Raw genomic sequence first — 19732 nt, 5'->3', positions numbered from 1 at the left:
TAGATGAGCCTCTTGAACTATTTCTCATCCTTGAGAAGATAGGAAATTAAGCTGCCAAATGGGACTAAAAAATGTGGCTGGAGCCTATTATTATTATTGATAATAATTTTCAGCCTAGTGCTTTGCAGCAAGAAATTATGTAACCTTCTAAAGATTGGGGGTGTGTGAATCCTGTGCCTGTTTACCTCACAGTGAGCACAGGACAGAATTGAATAGTGTAAATCAAAACCAAAGTGGACAGAAAAACATATCGGTTATGCATGTCACAAAAGTTTGGTTTATTCTATTCTTCTATTTTAACTACTATGTCCTTAACAGAAACACTATTAAAAAAAAATAGTTATACTGCAATCCTATGCATATTGACTCAAAAGAAAGCACCCCCAAATTCCATGAGATTTTCTTCCATTGTAAGTGAGCATAAGATTGTAATGTTATCATTTTTATTTTTAAAAAAACAGCTCCTGCTAAAAGTGGGAATACAACCCTAAATGCTACTTCATTCTCAATATTGTTTTGGTGCTTGGATTATTGGAAGATCTTCATTTTAGCTGCCAGCCGACCAGGAATCAAATATCATTTTCGCCGGGACTGTGTCTTCAATCGCCATCCCTAAAATAAACAACAATTGACATCACAGTCAACAAGGATGAGGGGAACCCCACAATATTTTCTGGAAGAAAAGAATGATCAGATACAAGTATTTTAAAATCTGTCACTTCTACTACATTCCACAATACCCCAAAGAGTCTGCATATTAAGCAAATTTGCACATAAATTGGTCCATCTGATACAGGTGTGGGGAACCATTAATCCTCCAGATGTTGAACTCCCACCATCCTGACCATGCTTGCTGGGGCTGATGGGAGTTGTAATTTAGCAACAGCTGTAAGACCCAAGACTCTAATACTATCTACACCAGCCTTCCCTAGTATGCTGCCCTCGAGATGTTGGACGCCAACTTCCACCAGTGCCACCATGCATTTGAAGCACATAACTTCCCCCAAAGAATGCTGGGAACTGTAGTTTGTTAATAGGGCTAGGAACTGTAGCTCCCAGGGTTCTTTGGAGGAAGCCATGTGCTTTAAGTCAGGGTTTCCCAAACTTGGGTCTCCAGCTGTTTTTGGGGAGGGAGGGGACCGACCACTGGTCCTGCTAGCTAGGGATTGTGGGAGTTGTAGTCCAACAACAGCTGGAGAACCAGATTTGGAAAACCCTGCTTTAAGTGTACAGTGTGTAAAAAGAGATGGTTGGACAGTGTTCTCAAAGCCACAAACATGAGTCTGACCAAACTGTGGGAGGCAATGGAAGACAGGAGTGCCTGGCATGCTCTGGTCCATGGGGTCACGAAGAGTCGGACATGACTAAACGACTAAACAACAACAAGTGTAAAAAGGTAAAGGGACCCCTGACCATTAGGTCCAGTCATGGCCGACTCTGGGGTTGCGGTGCTCATCTTGCTTTATTGGCCGAGGAAGCCGGCGTACAGCTTCCGGGTCATGTGGCCAGCATGACTAAGCCGCTTCTGGAGAACCAGAGCAGCACACGGAAACACCATTTACCTTCCCGCCGGAGCGGTACCTATTTATCTGCTTGCACTTTGATGTGCTTTCGAACTGCTAGGTGGGCAGGAGCAGGGACGGGCAATGGGACCTCACCCCGTCGTGGGGATTCGAACCGCTGACCTTCTGATCGGCAAGTCCTAGGCTCTGTGGTTTAACCCACAGCACCACCCGTGTCCCTGTACAGTGTATAAGCAGCCTCAATTACTCCAGAGTGGCAAAAAAGACCCCAAAGACCCTCACCTAATTAATTGGCCTGCTGTCCAACAATTGCAACCAACCCATGTCCCATTTTCAGGAAGTTGCCCTCCATGGAGCAAGAACAAAGGCAGCATGACCCTGCTCACTGATCAAAGGGTTGCCAGCTCCACACCCTACAGGCACGAAGTCCATCTAGACTACCAGCTGTTCTCAAGGAAGAAAGGCACACGCACAACTATTATTTAGCACCAAGGCTGTTCCAGAAGTACTTTCATTCATTTAAGAACTCACTTCAAAGGGAACTACTTCCTCTTTGGGTCACAGCTCTAAAGCTGGTCCTGCAGAGTTCCAAAAGGCAATAGAAAGGGGATAGCTCAGTAGGTAGAGCACGAGTCTCTTAATCTCAGGGTAGTGGGTTTGAGCCCCACATTGGACGAAACGTTCCTGCATTGCAGGGGGTTGGAATAGATCAGGGTTTCCCTAACTTGGGTCTCCAGACTCTTGTTAAGTTCTTAAGTCTTGGGGGGGGGGGGATAGAGCTCAAGTAGCGTACAAAGACGAACAATACATTCATTCATCTTCGCTTCCCTGTTGATTCTAATCGCTTCTGTCTTGTGTCTTCAAGGAGGGAAAGAGGCATGTCTGCTTTTGTTAAATGGGGGGAATCCGTTGTCAGTTTGAAGATAATCGCCAGCATTCTCACGCAAGGAGGGGGGGATAAATAATAAAGCGTTGTCTTGCACTCTTATTCAGGCACAGCAAGGGGCCATTCTTACCCAGGGACTTGAACACAGTGGTTTCCTCACGCAAAGCTGGTTTTGTTCCCAGCACCACCTCACCCAGCTCTGCAAAAATCTCTGCCTGCAAAACAAACACAGAGCTTTTGTCATCTTCCGGTGCCACCTTTTTCTGAGGTTCAGACTGAGCGCGGCGTGGCTTTCAGGGCCAAAACAGCACCACAAATGGAAGGTATCGAAAGACTTTGGGGGAGCTAAGATTTTGCAGGAAATCCTGTGGGGTGGGGGAAGAGCTTTGGGGTCTTCCCACACTGAGCTCTGGCCCTGCCTTTAAACACAGTTACAAGTTCTTAAGATTTCAGTTCCCACAGAAAACCAGGCCTGGCACCAGCACTTGGCACCCTCAGGCAGCTAGCAGAGACTGAGGGTCCAGACATCTGCCTTGAATGGCTCAGTCTGTGTAAACCACCATTTTAACTTCCCCACAATCCCCCTGGTGTAGAGTCATTCCTGGGGATTGTGGGAAATTAAAATGGCAACTCCAATGGAAGTAACAATGCTACACAGGGGGATTGTGGGAAATTTAATTTGATGGAACGGTGAGGTAAACCTGTGGCCAGCGCCCCACAAAATATAGGAGTCCTTCAGAGGGTCCTTTGCCAAAATTTCCCCTCAAACTGGGGGGTCATCCCCACAGAAATCTCCAAAAGTGCTTGGGGCTACCTTGGGCAAAGGTGTCAGGAGCTTCACTCAAAGTTTATTGGTAAAAGAAGGAGACACCCAACTCTCCACCCCCCCGCCCCTGCTTGCTTACCCCCGATAAAATGACGTCTCCCGATTCACGGATAGCAGCCTCTCTCGAATCGACGTACAACACAGAGTTCCTCATCGCATCGTCGTCCAGCTCCCGCCAGTCAGGCCTGCTTGCTCCAATGGCTAAAAGTCAGAATCAAACAAATCAGAGATTTATCTTCCAAGATGAAAAGGGTTAAGACAATCACCCCAACCTTATGGGTACAATTTGTTCACAATTGACAATTGCCTTTAAATGACTCTTGCAGAGCAGGAGCGATAGTAATGCTTAACACACAAAGGGTGCTGAATGACTCCAGGCTGAACCATGGGCTTCGTTCATGCTCTTGTATCATTTACAGTAGCCACATCTACACCATATACGGAAAGCAGTATCATACCACTTTAAACAGAGATGGCTTCCCCCAAAGAACCCTGGGTGATGTAGTTTATTAAGGGTCATTAGGAGATCCCTGTTCTCCTCACAGACCTACGATTCTCTCTTTTTTTCATTTCACATTTATTTTCTTTTGCAACACAAACACACATAACATTAAAAAAGAAATCTTAAAAAGAAAATACAAAACCAATACGAAAAAAATAATGAATATGTAACCATATTTCAGTTCTTCTTTTCTTCTAGTTGACTTCCTTCGTCCTCAACGGGGGGCTGCTTTCATATTTAGTAAACTGTTTCCTTCTCACTTCATCCCCCCACCCCTTTTCTTTCCATTTTAAGCTTTTATACCATAATTTGTTTTGCAAAACTTAATCAAAACAAGTCCAGATATTAATTTGAGAGCACTGCTTCTTAAGATAATCTCTGTATTTTTCCCATTCTTTTTGAAATTTTTGTTTAGACTGACCCGTAATTGCATCTGCCATTCTAGCCATCTCAGTGTAATCAAATAATTTTTCTTGCCATTCTTATTTTTGTTGGTGCTGTCTCATTTTTCCAATTTTTTACAATTAGGGTTCTCGCTGCCACTGTTGTATATAGGAATTATTTTCCTGTTTTCCCTAATGATATCTGAATATAGTATACCCAATAAAAAAGCTTCTTCCTTTTTTTCTTTTTCTTTTTACAAAAGTTTATTTAAATATTTTATTTAACTCTTCATATACCATATGCCAGAAACCCTTAATTTTGTCACAGGTTCACCTACAATTCTCAATGAAACCTATGAACCTAGACTGGCCCCACCTCCGAGACCACTTCCCACATAAAATCCTCCCTGCGAAGATGGAAGCAGTTTGCTCAGACTGGCTCCATTCATCCTAAACTGGGATAGCTCAGTTGGTAAAGCCTGAGACTCTTAATCTCAGAGTCATGGTCAAAAGTTTCCTGCATTGCAGAGGGTTGGACTCGATGAGCCTTATGGTCTCTTCCGACCGAGAGACAACAGAACTGCTTAAGGTGCCCCAACTACAAAATTGTAGAAATCAATAGATATATATAGCTGCACCAGCAGCATATCTCTTTTTTCTTGTATCCAAAAATGCAAGAAGGCCTTTTACACTTGCCAGAAGCTCGGCTCTGCCCTCGCCAGCTTTTTTAAAAGTCCCATATGACCAGAGAATTTGCGCCTGTCCATTGGGGGGATATAGGATGAGGCACGTTGAGAAACCATTGACCCCCTGCTGGTGAGGCTTACTGACCTCCCAGTAAAGCAAACATTGGATCTTCTCCTGTTAGGCAAAGACCACAAGATGACCCGGATTGTTGCCAGATTCTGCGCACAGATCTGTAGGCTCAGACCATCCCCTGATTCAATCTAGTTTGTTAAGAAAAGTCCCAAGCCTGGACCCACGGGCGACTTTGGATCATTTCTCTAAGGTAGTCTATTTTAAAGGGAACTGACATCAGAGCGAGAGGCGGAGGCAGGGCTCCAGAGCAATGCCGGAGAGGGGACCAGCAGGGGGGAAGGAATTCGGCGCAACACCAGTAGAGAAGGGAGGGAGAAGGAGGAATTGGAGACGGGTCTCCGATACCCTGCATCAGAGACCAGTGGAGAGAGCGCTGGCACACCCCTGCCTTCCCCTTACTTGCGCAGACGAGTTCCGCGCAGGGAAAGTAGGAGGAAACTTGGCGTCAAACAGCTCTTATGCTGGAAAAGGTTCAAGAAACGCCCACTGACAGATTCTGCAAGCGACTGACCAGCCACGGAGTGTGGGCTGGCAGCCAAGGCATGGTGAACCAGGCAGTCGAACACAACTAGCAGGCAACTTACTCACAAGTAACCCCTTACAACCATTACATATGCCTATCGCACTTTTAAACTTAAAATCTATTGTTGCATATTGTTTTCAATGTTTGTTTTGCTATTGGGATTGTAGTTCCATTTGTGCTTCTCAAGCTGGTCTCTGAGGGTAATAAATTTCATGTTCACCTGGTCTCTTCCAACTCTATAATTCTATGGTTTTATGCTCCCCAGCTCTAGCCACTTCAAGTTCACCCAAGAGCAGAAGTGGCAAGCATACCAAAATGGAGGCAGGGGCTATTTGGTAGCACAAGATCTCCCAGCCCCAAGTCTTCTCCTCACAACGAGGAAGCCAGACTCCTCATGTGCTATCTCTGACCCACAGATTTTGAGCCATTTGCCGTGTGGAGGGGGACACTTCTGCAGTAAGGATATCCCCTAGCATTTAGATCCCACCTATCCAGCTAGTGAGGCTTCCAGGGCGTCTTATGAAGACATAGCTCTAAAGGGAAATGGGGAAATGGGGCAGGGGGAAGAAAAAGCAAATTCACACATTCTTCTGCTTAACAGATCTTCAGCTTAACAACTGATGCCACTGGTGGTTCTGGCTATCTTGCCCTCAATAAAGAGCATGTAACTGTTTTACATATGTTTGCGAACTGCTTCAGGGTGTCTTGTTGCAAATGAGTTGTAAATGAAATTGACCAAAATTAATTCCAATAAAAAGAGCTCCCATCAGCTCGCAGCAAAAATATAAAATAAAATAAATAAAGAGCAGTCCTTCCCCAAAAGCACTCTTTCCTCTCAGATAAGACCCTGCCATACAGTTCTTCCTTCAGACAACTGGCATGATGTTAGTCAGAATCCTCACGAGAGGCAATAGAATCCTATACTACTGGATCAGGGCAGGCTTAGCTATTTGGCAAAGTGTTTTGTTTTGTTTTAATGTACCAATGTGGCACAATTTCAACCCATCATCTGGTTGAAAGCCCTTATACATGTGACAATATTTGATTGCATCGCTTGAAATTTTAGGAGAGATTTTGCTGTTGTTGTTGTTTTGTTTTCATCCAAAACCTATAATTAAGGAGAATGAGCTACCATCAGCCTCCTTTTAAGCCAATATAAAGAAAGCAACAGAAAGCAGCTATACAAAACAGAGAAAGACTCACATATTTTTATGAAAACCTGCTCAAGCATTAGGAATGAGTTCCTAATGTGTGGTGACGCAAGGCTAGGCAGCGCTTTGTTTATGTGTTGCGGTGGTGAACGAGGACACCAATTGTCCCCTGACCCTTTGTGGTGTGCCTCTACACAATATGAAGAATCCATCACACAAAGCATTGATTATGAAGCGGTGGGTGGAAATCGGTCAGACAGGGATGACATCTCGAATTGCACCTCCCATTCGCTTCCATGAATCCCTTTCTATGTCCTTTGCAGACAACGCAGGACAGAAGTGGAGTGGGCGATATGATGCAACTAGATTCTAATCAGAGAAGAAATTAATACACACAATTAACTGAAGTTCATAAATCTCAATGGGTCTAATGTAAAGAAGGGAGACATCTGCAGGGACCTTTTAACCCTGGGAGGTCATTTCAGGAAGTAAAATGAGAATAAACCAGAGTTCAAAGAAATTTTCCAAGAAAGAACTAGCCGGTTCTTCATCTGCTGTGAAGGTATTCATCAGAGAATAGAGCCAAACCCTGAAAAGAGATGTGATTGGTCCCCACTCAGAGAACTCACAATGGAAGGAGGAGCCAACTCCTAGAAGCCGAGCCCCGCCCCCAATAAGATACTTGAGGGGGCTGCCCCTCAAAGTTAATGGGCATTGCTGTTCAAATGGGATGTGCACTTGTGTGTCTTGTGATTGACAGGGCAGGGTGGGGTGGTTTTTACCTAGGGCTCCCCAATATTATATTCAAATTGATGTGCCTATCATTAAATTCTGTACTGAGTAATTAGTGAATGTGGAATACAGGTGAGCCTCAGGAATGTTTTTATGTTTTCGACATTGTGTAGAAGCGAATCCTACCGATTTTAACAGACTGCAGTATAATGTTAGTGTGCCTCGCATCGATATTGTAAACAGATTAGCACCCCCTCTTTAAAACCAGTTAATCTGGATTAGCTAATCCTTTGCAAGATGCTTTAGCTAAAGCTCATTAAAGCAAGGTGCTTTTCTTTTTTCCTTTTCCAACTAAGCCTATTTCTGGGAGCAGTGCTAACACTTTTGTTGAATGTTGACGGCCAATCTTGCACCACACCTAGATCCTTCTGCTCAAGGTTAGGACAACAGTCTCATTACTCCACTTATGCTACTGCTTCCGACTGTTTCTTGGGAAGAAAGGCTTGTTGTCACCGCTGACCAGCTGATAAGAGCATATTTAGCTAAGAGTCTGGTGGATCAAGTCGATGGCCCATCTAGTCCAGCCTCCTGTTCTGACGGTGGCCAACCAGATGTCTGTAGCAAAGTCCCCAAGCAGGACGTGAAGCCACAGCTCTCTCCCCTTCCTGTGGTTGCCAGCAAATGGTATGCAAAAGCATTGCTACCTCTGACCATGGAGACAGAACATAGCCATCATGGCCAACAGCCATCAATTTCCCCCTCCTCCATCATGGTGACATCAGGAGATGGACAAGTGAGTGGCTTTGCCCAGCTGAGATGTTGGCCAGCAAGGGGGAATCAAGGATCCTGACCCCTTGCTTTAAATCCTTCAGTAAAGGAGAGTCCATCACTTCCAAAGGAACCTGCTTCTGTGTTGAACAGCTCAAATTATTTGGAAGCTCTTCCTAACGTTTAGCCAAAAAACCCTCCCTTGTCGCTTTAAGGAGCTGTTTTGGAACACCAGAAAACAGGTCCCATCCCCCATAGTATTTGGAACACATCATGCTCCCTGGTTCCAACAAAGTCAAGCACCCCTTTAAGTATCCAGAGAGAGAGAAATCCGTACACAAAGCGTACATTACCATTGATATGGGCTCCAGGCTTCACCCATTCTCCATGCAAAATTGGCTTTGTTGCCATTGTGACTGTTACGATCACGTCCGCCCCAGTGACAGCCTCCTGAGCAGAAGAGCAGACTTGGACTGGCCCATGAACTGAGTGAGCAAACTTCTCTGCCTTCTCCTTGGTCCGATTCCAGATCTTCACCTACAAGGGAAATGGAGCGGCATAAAATCTCGGCCTCAAGGAAGTCCTACAACGTGGACGGGGGACCTGTGGACACTTTTCCAGGAGAGTGCAAACACAAGAAAATGCATAAAATTAATTTGCCAGTCCCTAATGCATTCCTTGGCCATGCTTGGCCCCATGCAAAGGCAGTGAGGTCCAGGACTCCAGGACCAGGCAAAAGAAGCAGCAACATGCAATCAGAAGATGGACAGTGGCTTCAAGTGTTGTAACAGGGTATTTTATATCCCTGGGATCATAGAAGCATAGAGTTGGAAGGAAACTGGAAGGTACCCCAAGGGTCATCTAGTCCAATCCCTTGCAGTGCAGGAATCATCCCTGACAGATGGCCATCCAACCCCTGTTTGAAAACCTCCAGTGAAGGAGAGTCCTTCTTCCCAGGTACAGTCTTACCTTGGTTGACAAACGCCTTGGGAGTCGGACGTTTTGGTTCCCGAATGCCACAAACCTGGAAGTGAGTGTTCTGGTTTGTGAATGTTCTTTTGGAACCCAAATGTCCGGCGTGGCTTCCACAGCTTCTGATTGGTTGCAGGAACTTCCTGCAGCCAATCGGAAGCTGCACCTTGGTTTCCAAACGTTTTGGAAGTTGAATGGACTTCTGGAACGGATTCCATTCGGCTTCCAAGGCACGACTGTAGTCCTTTCCACTATCAAACAGCTCTTACTGTCAGAGAGTTTTTCCTAATATTTAGTTAGACTCTCCTTTCTTGTCACTTGAATCCATTGGTTCAGATCCTACCCTCTGGAGCAGCAGAAAACAAGCTTGCTCCATCTTCCATGTGCCAGCCCTTGAGATGTTTGAATATGGCTCTCATATGTCCACTCAAACTTCAAACCAGCCAACCCAAGGCTTCTTAGATGTCTATTTTTTTGCTCTAAGAGGTGAGAAGAAAGGTGGGTGGTCTCTTGCCCCACAGCTGAATTTTATTATTGCCTCTGCAGCTGAATGGTATTCTTGTAATTGCTATAATCTCAAGTGGGCCTGGTCAGTCAAGGAGATAAGCAGGAGTCAACAATCTGTGCACGCACTCTAAGGAAGCCAGGCCAGAATGTCTACAAAATAATTCCAACCTTTCCTTACTCTCTCCTCCCTTGTAGCACCAGGCCAGGCCTTGCCACCCCCACCAGGCACTAATCTGGCACAGGATCCCTGATCCCATCAAAAACAACAGAGAGTTCATTTCTGGAACGGAAAACAAATCCCCAGGCTACATCTTCAGCAGCTGTGAAAAACATGGAAATCATGGAAGTCAATTTGCTGGCAACGGTTTCTTTTTTGATCCCTGTACTGCTGATGCTGACTTTGTTCTCTTTTCGTTAAGAATAATTTTTTATTAACCGACCAATCACATCAAATCAAACCAAATTACATAAATTCCAAATTACACAGCCAAATTTTAAATTTTTGTTGGGGGTACCCATATTTCAAGTTCCGAAGGGATCCAATCAACTTCTTGCTTCTTACTGCTGTTTTAATGTCCACAAATCTAACCTTATGATGTTCACAGTACTATCCAGTCCTTTCTTATTGTTTTTCCACATCTCTTGTTGTTATTTTCATATATTTTTCCTTTCTCTTTGTGACCTCTCATAGTCTACGCAAGCTGGTTAGAACAGTTTGTAATCCTGCGTGGATATTTTTTTTTATCCAGTAGCCATATCCAGACGTTTTCCATATAACATCACTTCCATACATCAAAACAGTCTTAGCGTCCTTAATCTTCACCAATCTGCCTCCTTTCTCAAAACCTCTGAGGAGATTCACTAGGAATGCAGTCTGAAAACAAATCCGTTCTTCCTCCCGCCTATAAATCCTTTGGCAAGATGGCGACTCCGAATTAATTGCTGCGCCATTCCCAAAAGCTCTTATTGCTTCTCGGTCTACATAAAGCATACTTTCGGTTAAAGTTTATCTCCACACAGACCTTAATCATCCTGCTTGGGTCAGTTCAACCGACGGTTCTAATGAGGAGGGGTTCTTGTAAATCACATAGAAGGAAAGTAAAAAAGGTTTCCACCCCCCCCCATTCAGCCCCGTTGTCAACATACCCCGCCTTTGGTGTATCTTCATCGTAAAATATTCCTGTTTCTCCAGCCCGTCATCTTCTTTCGCAGAGGTCACTTAAATTAGCAGACTTCACTCCCCTTCTTCACTTGAAATATGTGCATCTGCTTCTTTTGCAATTAATTATTCCAAATTGCTGCAACTAGTGCGCGATCAGAGACAGCGTCCAGGAGAGCCGAGGTCCACACGGGGGCATTCTGCCTAGGGCCCTCACCCCCTTCTTTCGAATTAGGGGGTGATTTATGGGCACAGCAGGCAAGGGCAGTGTTCCCCATTTCCTCGGGGCAACAAGGGAGGCTGCCTACTCCCATAACAGCCTCTTAATTACCCCGTGTGGGTCGGAGAGATGGTATTGTCGGCCATCTTCCAATGCGCCCCCTAGTGGCCCCCCGCTGACTTTGTTCTCTATCAGATTTTCTCCGCAGGATGAGTAGAAGTGAAAGAAGAAAATAGTAATTAACTCTGTAAGCTAGACTGTTGAAAGAGAAACTTATACAATATTGTAGTATACCTAAGAACCCTTGATAATTGGTTCGATTTTATCAATGTTGCAGCCTCTGCTAAAATGTCTTATTCTTTCTTTGCAAAACTGGGGGTGGGAGGAACAAATCCCTGAGAGGCTGAGATGCCCTCAGAGATATCTTCTTCCTTAACTCTATGCCATGATTTACACTTGGCTCCAGCTGGTGAATTTTGGGTGTCCTAAGAAACAAAGCAGACCCCACAATCTTGAAGTATGCCCACCCCTGATTAAGAGATTAAGGGGGGAGGAACCAAAGGGTGCCTGACAAACCAACAGGTACTCTGTGCGTGCTAGAAATACCTAAGGCAGAGGCTATTGCTGAGTGGTAAATTTGTTAAAAAATAAATAAAAATCAGTTGGTTTAATTGAACTTCCTACCTCCTTAAACGAGAACATCTCTGTGAAAATCTCATAGTGGCTGTAGGCTTGAACACCAGCTCCTAGGATACACAGCACTTCAGAATCCACCGGCATTAAGAACTGAAAATATATCCAACAGGGGAAGGTAAAAAAAACTCGTTCATATGGCACCCTTCATATTAACAACTTTTGTCAACCCTAAGGTTCATGGCCTTTTATTGGGGTAGGGAACACCCAGCCTGCTGATCAATCCTGGCCTGCTGGGTGGGGGCCGTTTCCAATTTGGCCCACCATGCCATTTTCCAGGGCCGTCTTTCCCCGGGGGTGGAAGGGGTGCTGAATTCTGGAGGGCGCCAGGTGCCCACTGCTGAACCCACCTAAGCTCTTAACTATCTGCCTGTTATGAAATAATAAATAATTTAGATCAAGCTAGAAAAACAAAATACATAGATACCTAGGTATTACCAAAATGCATACCTACTGTTTCATTAAAGGCACTTGTCATTCACAACAGGGGTGCTTGTCAAGACTCAATGACAGCTCTTGACATTAACTCTTGAAATTAACTCTTATATCAAAATATTATGTTACGTACCTAAACAATAAAGGTAAAGGGACCCCTGACCATTAGGTCCAGTCGTGACCGACTCTGGGCTTGCAGCGCTCAACTTGCTTTATTGGCCGAGGGAGCCGGTGTACAGCTTCTGGGTCATGTGGCCAGCATGACTAAGCTGCTTCTGGTGAACCAGAGCAGCGCACGGAAACGCTGTTTACCTTCCCGCCGGACCTATTTATCTACTTGCACTTTGACATGCTTTCGAACTGCTAGGTTGGCAGGAGCAGGGACCCAGCAACGGGAGCTCACCCCGTCGCGGGGATTTGAACCACCGACCTTCTGATTGGCAAGTCCTAGGCTCTGTAGTTTAACCCACAGTGCCACCCGCGTTCCGCCTAAACAATACTTATAAGTTTAACTGTGGTGGTGTTGTATACTTAAGTATAAGTATATTGCAAATAAATGAGCAAATAAAGAAGTTTGTTTCTTTTTCCTCCCTTCTTTCGTAAACAAGAGATAAGGTGTAAGTGTGGTGTCTGACATAAGTATAATAAAAGTTAATTTGGGGGCTAAACTAAATTTGGGGGTGCTGGGTGGATTTTTGCACCCCGACAGCACATATGGTAAAGACAGCACTGCCGTATTCCCCAAACCACAATCCCTTTCTTCGTCCCACTTAATAAAAAGCACCCACCTTGGTGGCTATTGCAGAAACGGCCGCTGTCCGTTTGGCTGTTATGACGCTACCATCCATGACCTTTCCAAAGGAGAACATCAAACAGAACGAAAAGAAAAACGGCAAGATGCAAGATTAAATACAAAATGCTTTTCCTCAGGCGTACAAGGCCTATCCATGCAACACCTTAAAGTTGTATCATGCCACTTTAAACAGTCATGGCTTCCTCCCAAAGGATCCTAGGAAGTGTGGCGTGTTAAGCTGAGAGGCACTAGGAGATCCGTGTTCCCTGCAGAGAACTACAATTCCCAGATTGGATTGACAGCCAATCCCTCTTCCAAGGGAATACCCCTCACACATTGATAGAGGTGGGGGCCAAGCTCTTCTCCGCCCTACATGTGCCAGGCAGTGGTGACTAGGGCCCTTTGGGATTGATTGGGAGGGAGGCAAGGAGTCTAACAGTAGGTGGCGCCAGAGATAATGACAGGCAGAGCCTTCTATCCCCTAGTTTTGTCCCCATCTCCTACCTGATGGGTTCTGCAAGCACAACTCTGAGATTAGGGAGGAGGAGGAGGAGGAGGAGGAGGAGGAGGAGGAGGAGGAGGAGGAGGAGAAAGCTGACAGCCGGGGCTGCCTCCTGGACTGAATGCAAGGAAAAAGGCAGGCAGGAGGTCAGCTGGTTGAGGGCAGCCTGAGGTTGGTGGGGCTAAAGCGTTTCAAATTGTGCCCACTGTTGCCTTGGGAGACTTACAGCTTTGAGAGTGCCGTTGCTTGGCTCAAACAGGAGCACTGTTGCTTGATGGGAAGGAACTGCAGGATCTGTCACGTGCTCATAAAAGGTCACCAGCTTGGTTGTCAAAGCGTCATCTTTCTCACTGTAGGCAGGCATGATCCCTAAAAAGCTTACAAGCAGAAGAGGGAGGCGGCACGATGATCATTCAAGTGTGGTCTCTTCCCTCAGTAACTAAGCAAGTTAATCTAAAACTTTAAAGGAAGTGTAATGAATAACTTAAGTCACCAGGGCTGGCACAAGGTCTGAGGGGTCTTTCATAAGTGCTGGCCAGTGTGGCCATCTGCTTTTAGTGGTGCCCCTCCAGGAGGAGTCCTAGGAAGCTTATTTTCATGGTGCCAGCAGCTCCAGGAGGTAACAGTTTCCCCTTGCCAATGCCTTCATTGACACATACTGCCAAGCCAATGACTGGTACAGGGAGGACACCAGAGATTTCCTACCCCTGTTTTATAGGCAGCCCAAGGCAGGTGTCAGCGAAAGACCTTGGAAATTATTTCTATGTTCATTTCTTTATTGAATTTTTACCCTGCCTTGTCGCGAATTCTCTGCAGCGCTTTAGCAGAAATGCTCAGAGTTCCAGGTTCTTCAGTGTGGTGCAGTATATTTATTGTGAGCTATATATATATACAAATATATACAATAATCTACAGGCTGTAATACAAGAGCAGTTCATACAGTCAAACAGAGTACCTAGCTGCACCTTAAGGCAAATAGGAAGACCTTTCTATCGCTCTCTCTCTGACCACACACTTCTACACCACCCACTTACTGCTGGACAGGTTTCCCTTTTAAACCGAGGACAGCCAATCAACAGCCAATCTTTCTGACTCAGCACTTCCATAGAACGTATTGTAGGCTGATAGCATCAGCTAGCAAACTCAAGCCTGAAGACTTACTATCTCACACAGCATTCTGTGAATTCCTCCTGAAGAAACCCAGGGTAGCAAACCTCAAGCAAATTGCCACAGATGCAAGCGTTCAGGAACTTGTTTTCTCTTTTCCCCCACAAAAGAAGTCTTCTAAAATCGCGGGCTAAGCTTTTGCAACAATTTGTTTAAGGTTCAGCAAAGCAGGTTGGCAGGTCTGCTGTGGGTGTGTGAATTTGGAGAGCAGTATTTTCTGGGAGACAGTCCACACACACACACACACACACACACACACACACACACACACACACACAATGTTGCCACAATCAATCTGTTCTCATGTTCTAGCAGACCACAAGGCTCCTGGCTGTCATTCTCAACAGCTCACAATTTGGTTAGCTCATTTTTACGTGCAAAGTGCTTGGGTGACTGAATTCTACTTGGAAAGAACAACAGTTTGGAACTGTACAGAGTCAATCAAAGCAGAAACCTGTGTGTCATCAGCACAGTGAGCATTCATGACAGCGGCATCTGGGCACAACAAGGGTTTTGGGGACACCCTAAAGACTCAGAGTGCAACCATAACACCCTGATTAATGTCTGCACAGGTAGTCAAGAAGCTGGCGCAGAGAGTTCCAAAAATGGGCATTATGGGGTGTGCGGCAGAGCTGGGTCAGCCACAAATCTGCAGGATCCTAAGCCAATCAGTTTCCCAGAGAAGGGCTCAATTACACCACCTTGAAAGGTTGCAAAAAAAATGTTCCTACATCTTCCAACTTGGCCAGCCGGCTGCGAATGCTTCCTAGGCTGGCTTCATTAATTACAAACCTTGAAATTTTGGGTCCCCTCCATAAGGGTGCCAAAGTTTTGCAGCCGCTTTGTAGCGCAAACCCTGCGTTTTGTAGCGTGCCACGCCCCCAACTGAGTAATTGATACATCAAGCTGTGGTTCGAAGTTAACACCCAGAAATCCAACCTTGTCCAATTCACTCCAAACTGGTGCCAAAGTTTTATAGCTGTGTTGTATGATTTTGTCGTTTCAGGGCTTGCAGTTAATGAAGCTTCCCAGGCCCCCTTCCAAGAATTCTCTGCCCATCTACAATCCTATGCCCACTTTCCTAGGAGTAAGCCCCACTGAACTCAACAGGGCTTACTTCAGAGAGCACACAGAGGCATAGAATTGTAGAGTTGGGACATACCCAATGGGTCATCTAGTCCCCAATGCTGGAATCCCATGTGCAGGCATGCACTCAAATGTGCGTTCATGGACTCTAGGGTCCAAAAGGGAACAAAATGGGGAAAGTACAGCCTTTGATGACTGTAGGTAAAAAATGTATAAAAAGCAAAAGTGACCCTTTGCAATGGGTGCAAGACAGACAGCACAATTCTATGCATGTTCATTCACAAAACTGAATGCATGTGTTAGTTATGCTTAGAGCGGACCCCATGAAATCACTTGTACTTAAAGTTAGTAGCTGCTGAGAGCACAACTCAGCACTCACTCTCTTCCCTGTGCAGTGAAAACAGCAATTGCTTTTATTATGAACACATTATGAAATTCAGCAAAATAAAACCCAAGAATTATATGACTATACCTGAAACTGGTTTGTACATGCCCGTCTGGATTCCTTATATTGTTGTATTTTCTTTACTGAACATTAACATGTGCCAATTTTAAATATATATGGTTTAAAACTTGTAAATTGTGTGTGTAAGAATAGTTATTTCTTCTTCGTTGTTTGTCTTTTTTAATTGCTAAGTTGCCCCATCGATGTCAACACATCTACTCAAAGCATGACTAACACCACAATTTTTAACCATGTCTACTCAAGGTCCATGGGGTCACAAAGAGTCAGACACAACTAAGCAACTAAACAACAACAACTCAAAAGGAAGCTTTATTGAATGCATAGGGAGCTCATTCCCAGGTAAAGTGGGTTTAACATAGCAGAGTATGTCTAGATCTAACCTATAACCAGATCCCATGGATTTACTCCCAGGGAAGCCCACGGAGTGCTGCGGGCACAAAAAGATCCCACTTTCTCCAGGTTAATTTCGTCCGCTTAACGAACATCCGTAGCAAACGTCAACCAGCTTTAGTCGTGCTGGGAGCTGACCCGCGGCTGAAATTCTTGGAACGAATTCCACCGGGTCTCCTCTTATGTAAGACTTACTTGGATTGCATTCAGCTAACTTGTACTCAGAGCGGACCAGTTAATAAGTGTGAATAAGTGGGGTCCATTAGATCCAATGGGTCTACTCTGAGTAGCAGTAACTTGAATCCAGGAGTGCCAGCTCCCGCGATCGGGGATACCCTGGGTCGTGGGTGCCAGGCACGCTGTACCGAAATATGTGGGTGCCCGGCCCCTTATGGGGAATTTTGTGGGTGCTGGGGCACCCAGAGCCCCAAGGAGTTAGCACCTATGTTTGAAACCCATCCATTATCTTTATTGCATAAGTCATGGCGGGCGGGAGGGGGCATCCCTACAAACCGACCCCCCCCAAAATACCTCCCACATCACCTGGGCATATACCTAGCAGGAAATCCCCCTCCCGATCCCGGATCCTCACCCGCTGTACTTCTGGATCGGCACCACGGTGCGCACCGGCTGCACGACGCCTCCCTCGGCGCCGCTGGAGAAGTTGGCCAGGGCCGTGGCCAGGGCGGCGACGAGCCGGCTGGCGGCGGGGAAATGCTTCTCCACTTCTCCGGCCGCCAGGAAAACGGGAGGCGGCACGGCGTGGCTCATGGTGGGGACTGCGGAGAGCAGAGGCGGCGGCGCCCGGTGCCCCTCGACTGAGAGCCGCCCGCTGCCAGGCGCCCCCACCCGCCCCGTCTCGCCGCCCTACAGGCGGAGGCGCCCAGCACCCCCTGGCGGACGAGACGCCTGCTGCTCCCGACGGAGCTGGTCCGGGACCTCTGAGCAGGGAAGCCCCACGAAGGTCCTGGGAGGGTTGCCAGCTTCGATCTGGCAAAATACAGGACCGGTTGGGGGAAGCGGTTTTCTCCCCGCACCCGGTGCAGAAGTGACTTCAAAGCAAATAAACTGCAATCTGTTGCAACCTAACGGGGTGGCCCTCTGGAATTTGTCACACACACACACACAAATACCTGAATTTGTAAATCTGCCTGCACTTGGCTACCCAGAGCCCTGGGCGTAGCCAAGGGGGGGGCAGGGAGGGGCAGCTGCAACCCATTAAATCAATAAAATTCAATAAAAATACATAGCAAACTGAGGTTTGCCCCCCCCCCAAATCCTGGCTAGACCCATGCCCAGAGCTTATACATGACTTCCATTGTTGGAAGTCGCCCAGAGTGGCTGGGGAAGCCCAGCCAGATGGGTGGGGTACAAATAATAAATAATTATTATTATTATTATTATTATTATTATTATTATTATTATTATTATTATTATTATTATTATTATTAACGCACCCTTTCCAACACATTCGTTTGGAGAGGATCCCTAACTTGGCAGAGAGACAGACAGACAAAGAAGACCTGAAATAAAGGACAAAACTGTATCATTAGAGAACATAGCATTTTACACTGCAATACGGGACAATTCTGTATTATACAGGACAGGTGCAAACCCTGCTATGGACGGATCTACTGTGAAAAAAATGAAACTTAAGCTTCAGGGCCCCTAATCCTCGAGGGGCCCCCAGAAGCGACTTTAGTCCACATTGCTTAAGCTTTTTGGGTCTACTAGACCCAACTGGAGTTGCACGACTCAAATTGATTATTATTTTTATTGTATATATTTCAAAAGTCCCAAAGTTTGAGAGTCAGCAGCACAGGTGTTGAAAAGGTGTGGTGATCTGAATAAGGCAACAGTGGTGACCAAGACCTTGTTGTTAGTTGTGAAGGTTAGTCATGTCTATTGATTTCAATGGGTTGCCCACGGCTAACTTTTACTTATAGCTGACCTGTTGATATTAATAGAGCTAAGTTAATCATGTCTTAATTTCAAAGAGTCAACTCTGAGTAGGTCCAACAGTGCATACAGCCCAAAGGCTTTTTTAATTAGGCATTCCAGGCTGTGAAACTCTCTTCCCGGATGGGTTCCCTTGACTCTTGCACTCTTAAGCTAAAGGCAGATCCTAAAACCTTTTGACTCTGCCAGACTTAAGCTGTGGATTAATGTCCAGCCTCCCTGTTTTTATGCTCAGCTGTTTAGTCCATGCTTTGGTTCCTGTTGTGCAAATCAGACTTCGGTCATTCCAACTGGGTTTGTGCGTTTTTCCGTCATTTTGCTTTACTGTACTTCATGAACTTAAGGAAATCAGGGAATGTATTGTGATGAAGATAAAAATGGAAAATTTAATGAAAGCTATTTAAGAAAAGAAAAGCAGGGAATGAATTATGAAATATAAATAAACTGTGTGCAAAAGAAAGAGAGAACCTTCTGTTGATGGGTGACTTGTAGATCATCCTGGGTTTAAAGTCACTGTCTTATGATGCTTTCAGCCCTCCCAGGACAAGTGCTCTCATCAAGCTTCCCCCCCCCCCCAAGAATCCTGGGAACTTTACATACTTTGTTAAGGATTCTGAGAATTGTAGACACGGGTGGTGCTGTGGGTTAAACCACAGAGCCTAGGGCTTGCCGATCAGAAGGTTGGCGGTTCAAATCCCCGCGACGGGGTGAGCTCCCGTTACTCGGTCCCTGCTCCTGCCCACCTAACAGTTCGAAAGCACGTCATGTGCAAGTAGATAAATAGGTACTGCTCCAGCGGGAAGGTAAACGGCATTTCCATGCACTGCTCTGGTTCGCCAGAAGCGGCTTAGTCATGCTGGCCACATGACCCGGAAGCTGTACGCTGGCTCCCTTGGCCAATAAAGCGAGATGAGCGCCGCAACCCCAGAGTCGGTCACGACTGGACCCAATGGTCAGGGGTCCCTTTACCTTTACCTTAAGCGGAAAACACTGTTCCCAGGATTCTTTGGGGGAAGTCATATGCTTTAAATGCCCCCACTCCTCCTACAAGGGTCATAATTTAACTTCCTTCCCCCAAACTGTAGTGGGGCACGTACGAGACCTGACTGCAAAGGCACTTAAATGTGTGCTCCTGGTTGTTCCTTGACAAGTGGGTGGCAGTTTCTGGATGGTAGTACCGCAAATCACCTTTACAGAGAGAACAAGAGAAATGAATAGAGCATGCTTTAGAACAGCTGCAGATTTCGCTCCCGATCCTCGAGAAGTAAAG

General features: G+C 45.8%; 1 protein-coding gene across 1 annotated transcript; it reads right to left on the bottom strand.

Moving 5' to 3' along the window:
* Positions 1-254: 254 nt before the first annotated feature.
* On the bottom strand, positions 255-17357 carry CRYM (crystallin mu). The gene is made up of 8 exons (XM_081888902.1): positions 17096-17357; positions 13621-13771; positions 12888-12950; positions 11656-11757; positions 8467-8650; positions 3315-3436; positions 2540-2624; positions 255-612 (listed from the first exon to the last, which is right to left on the bottom strand). Exons 1-8 carry the CDS (start codon positions 17272-17274, stop codon positions 548-550), a joined length of 951 nt encoding a protein of 316 aa, XP_081745028.1. The 5' UTR covers positions 17275-17357; the 3' UTR covers positions 255-547.
* Between the last annotated feature and the right edge of the window lie 2375 nt (positions 17358-19732).

The sequence above is a fragment of the Podarcis melisellensis genome (assembly GCF_964234715.1).
Source record: "Podarcis melisellensis genome assembly, chromosome: 14".
Classification (NCBI taxonomy): domain Eukaryota; kingdom Metazoa; phylum Chordata; class Lepidosauria; order Squamata; family Lacertidae; genus Podarcis; species Podarcis melisellensis.
This window is presented reverse-complemented; position numbering and strand designations above follow the sequence as displayed.

Bases quoted from the DNA above. Each gene is read 5' to 3' on its own strand.
- CRYM (XM_081888902.1), bottom strand. From the start codon at position 17,274: ATGAGCCACGCCGTGCCGCCTCCCGTTTTCCTGGCGGCCGGAGAAGTG. The intron at 13,772-17,095 runs GTGAGGATCCGG...TCTGCTTGTAAG, and splicing joins CCGATCCAGAAGTACAGCGG to CTTTTTAGGGATCATGCCTG. The intron at 8,651-11,655 runs GTAGGAAGTTCA...TTTCCCTTGTAG, and splicing joins AGATGTTCTCGTTTAAGGAG to GTGAAGATCTGGAATCGGAC.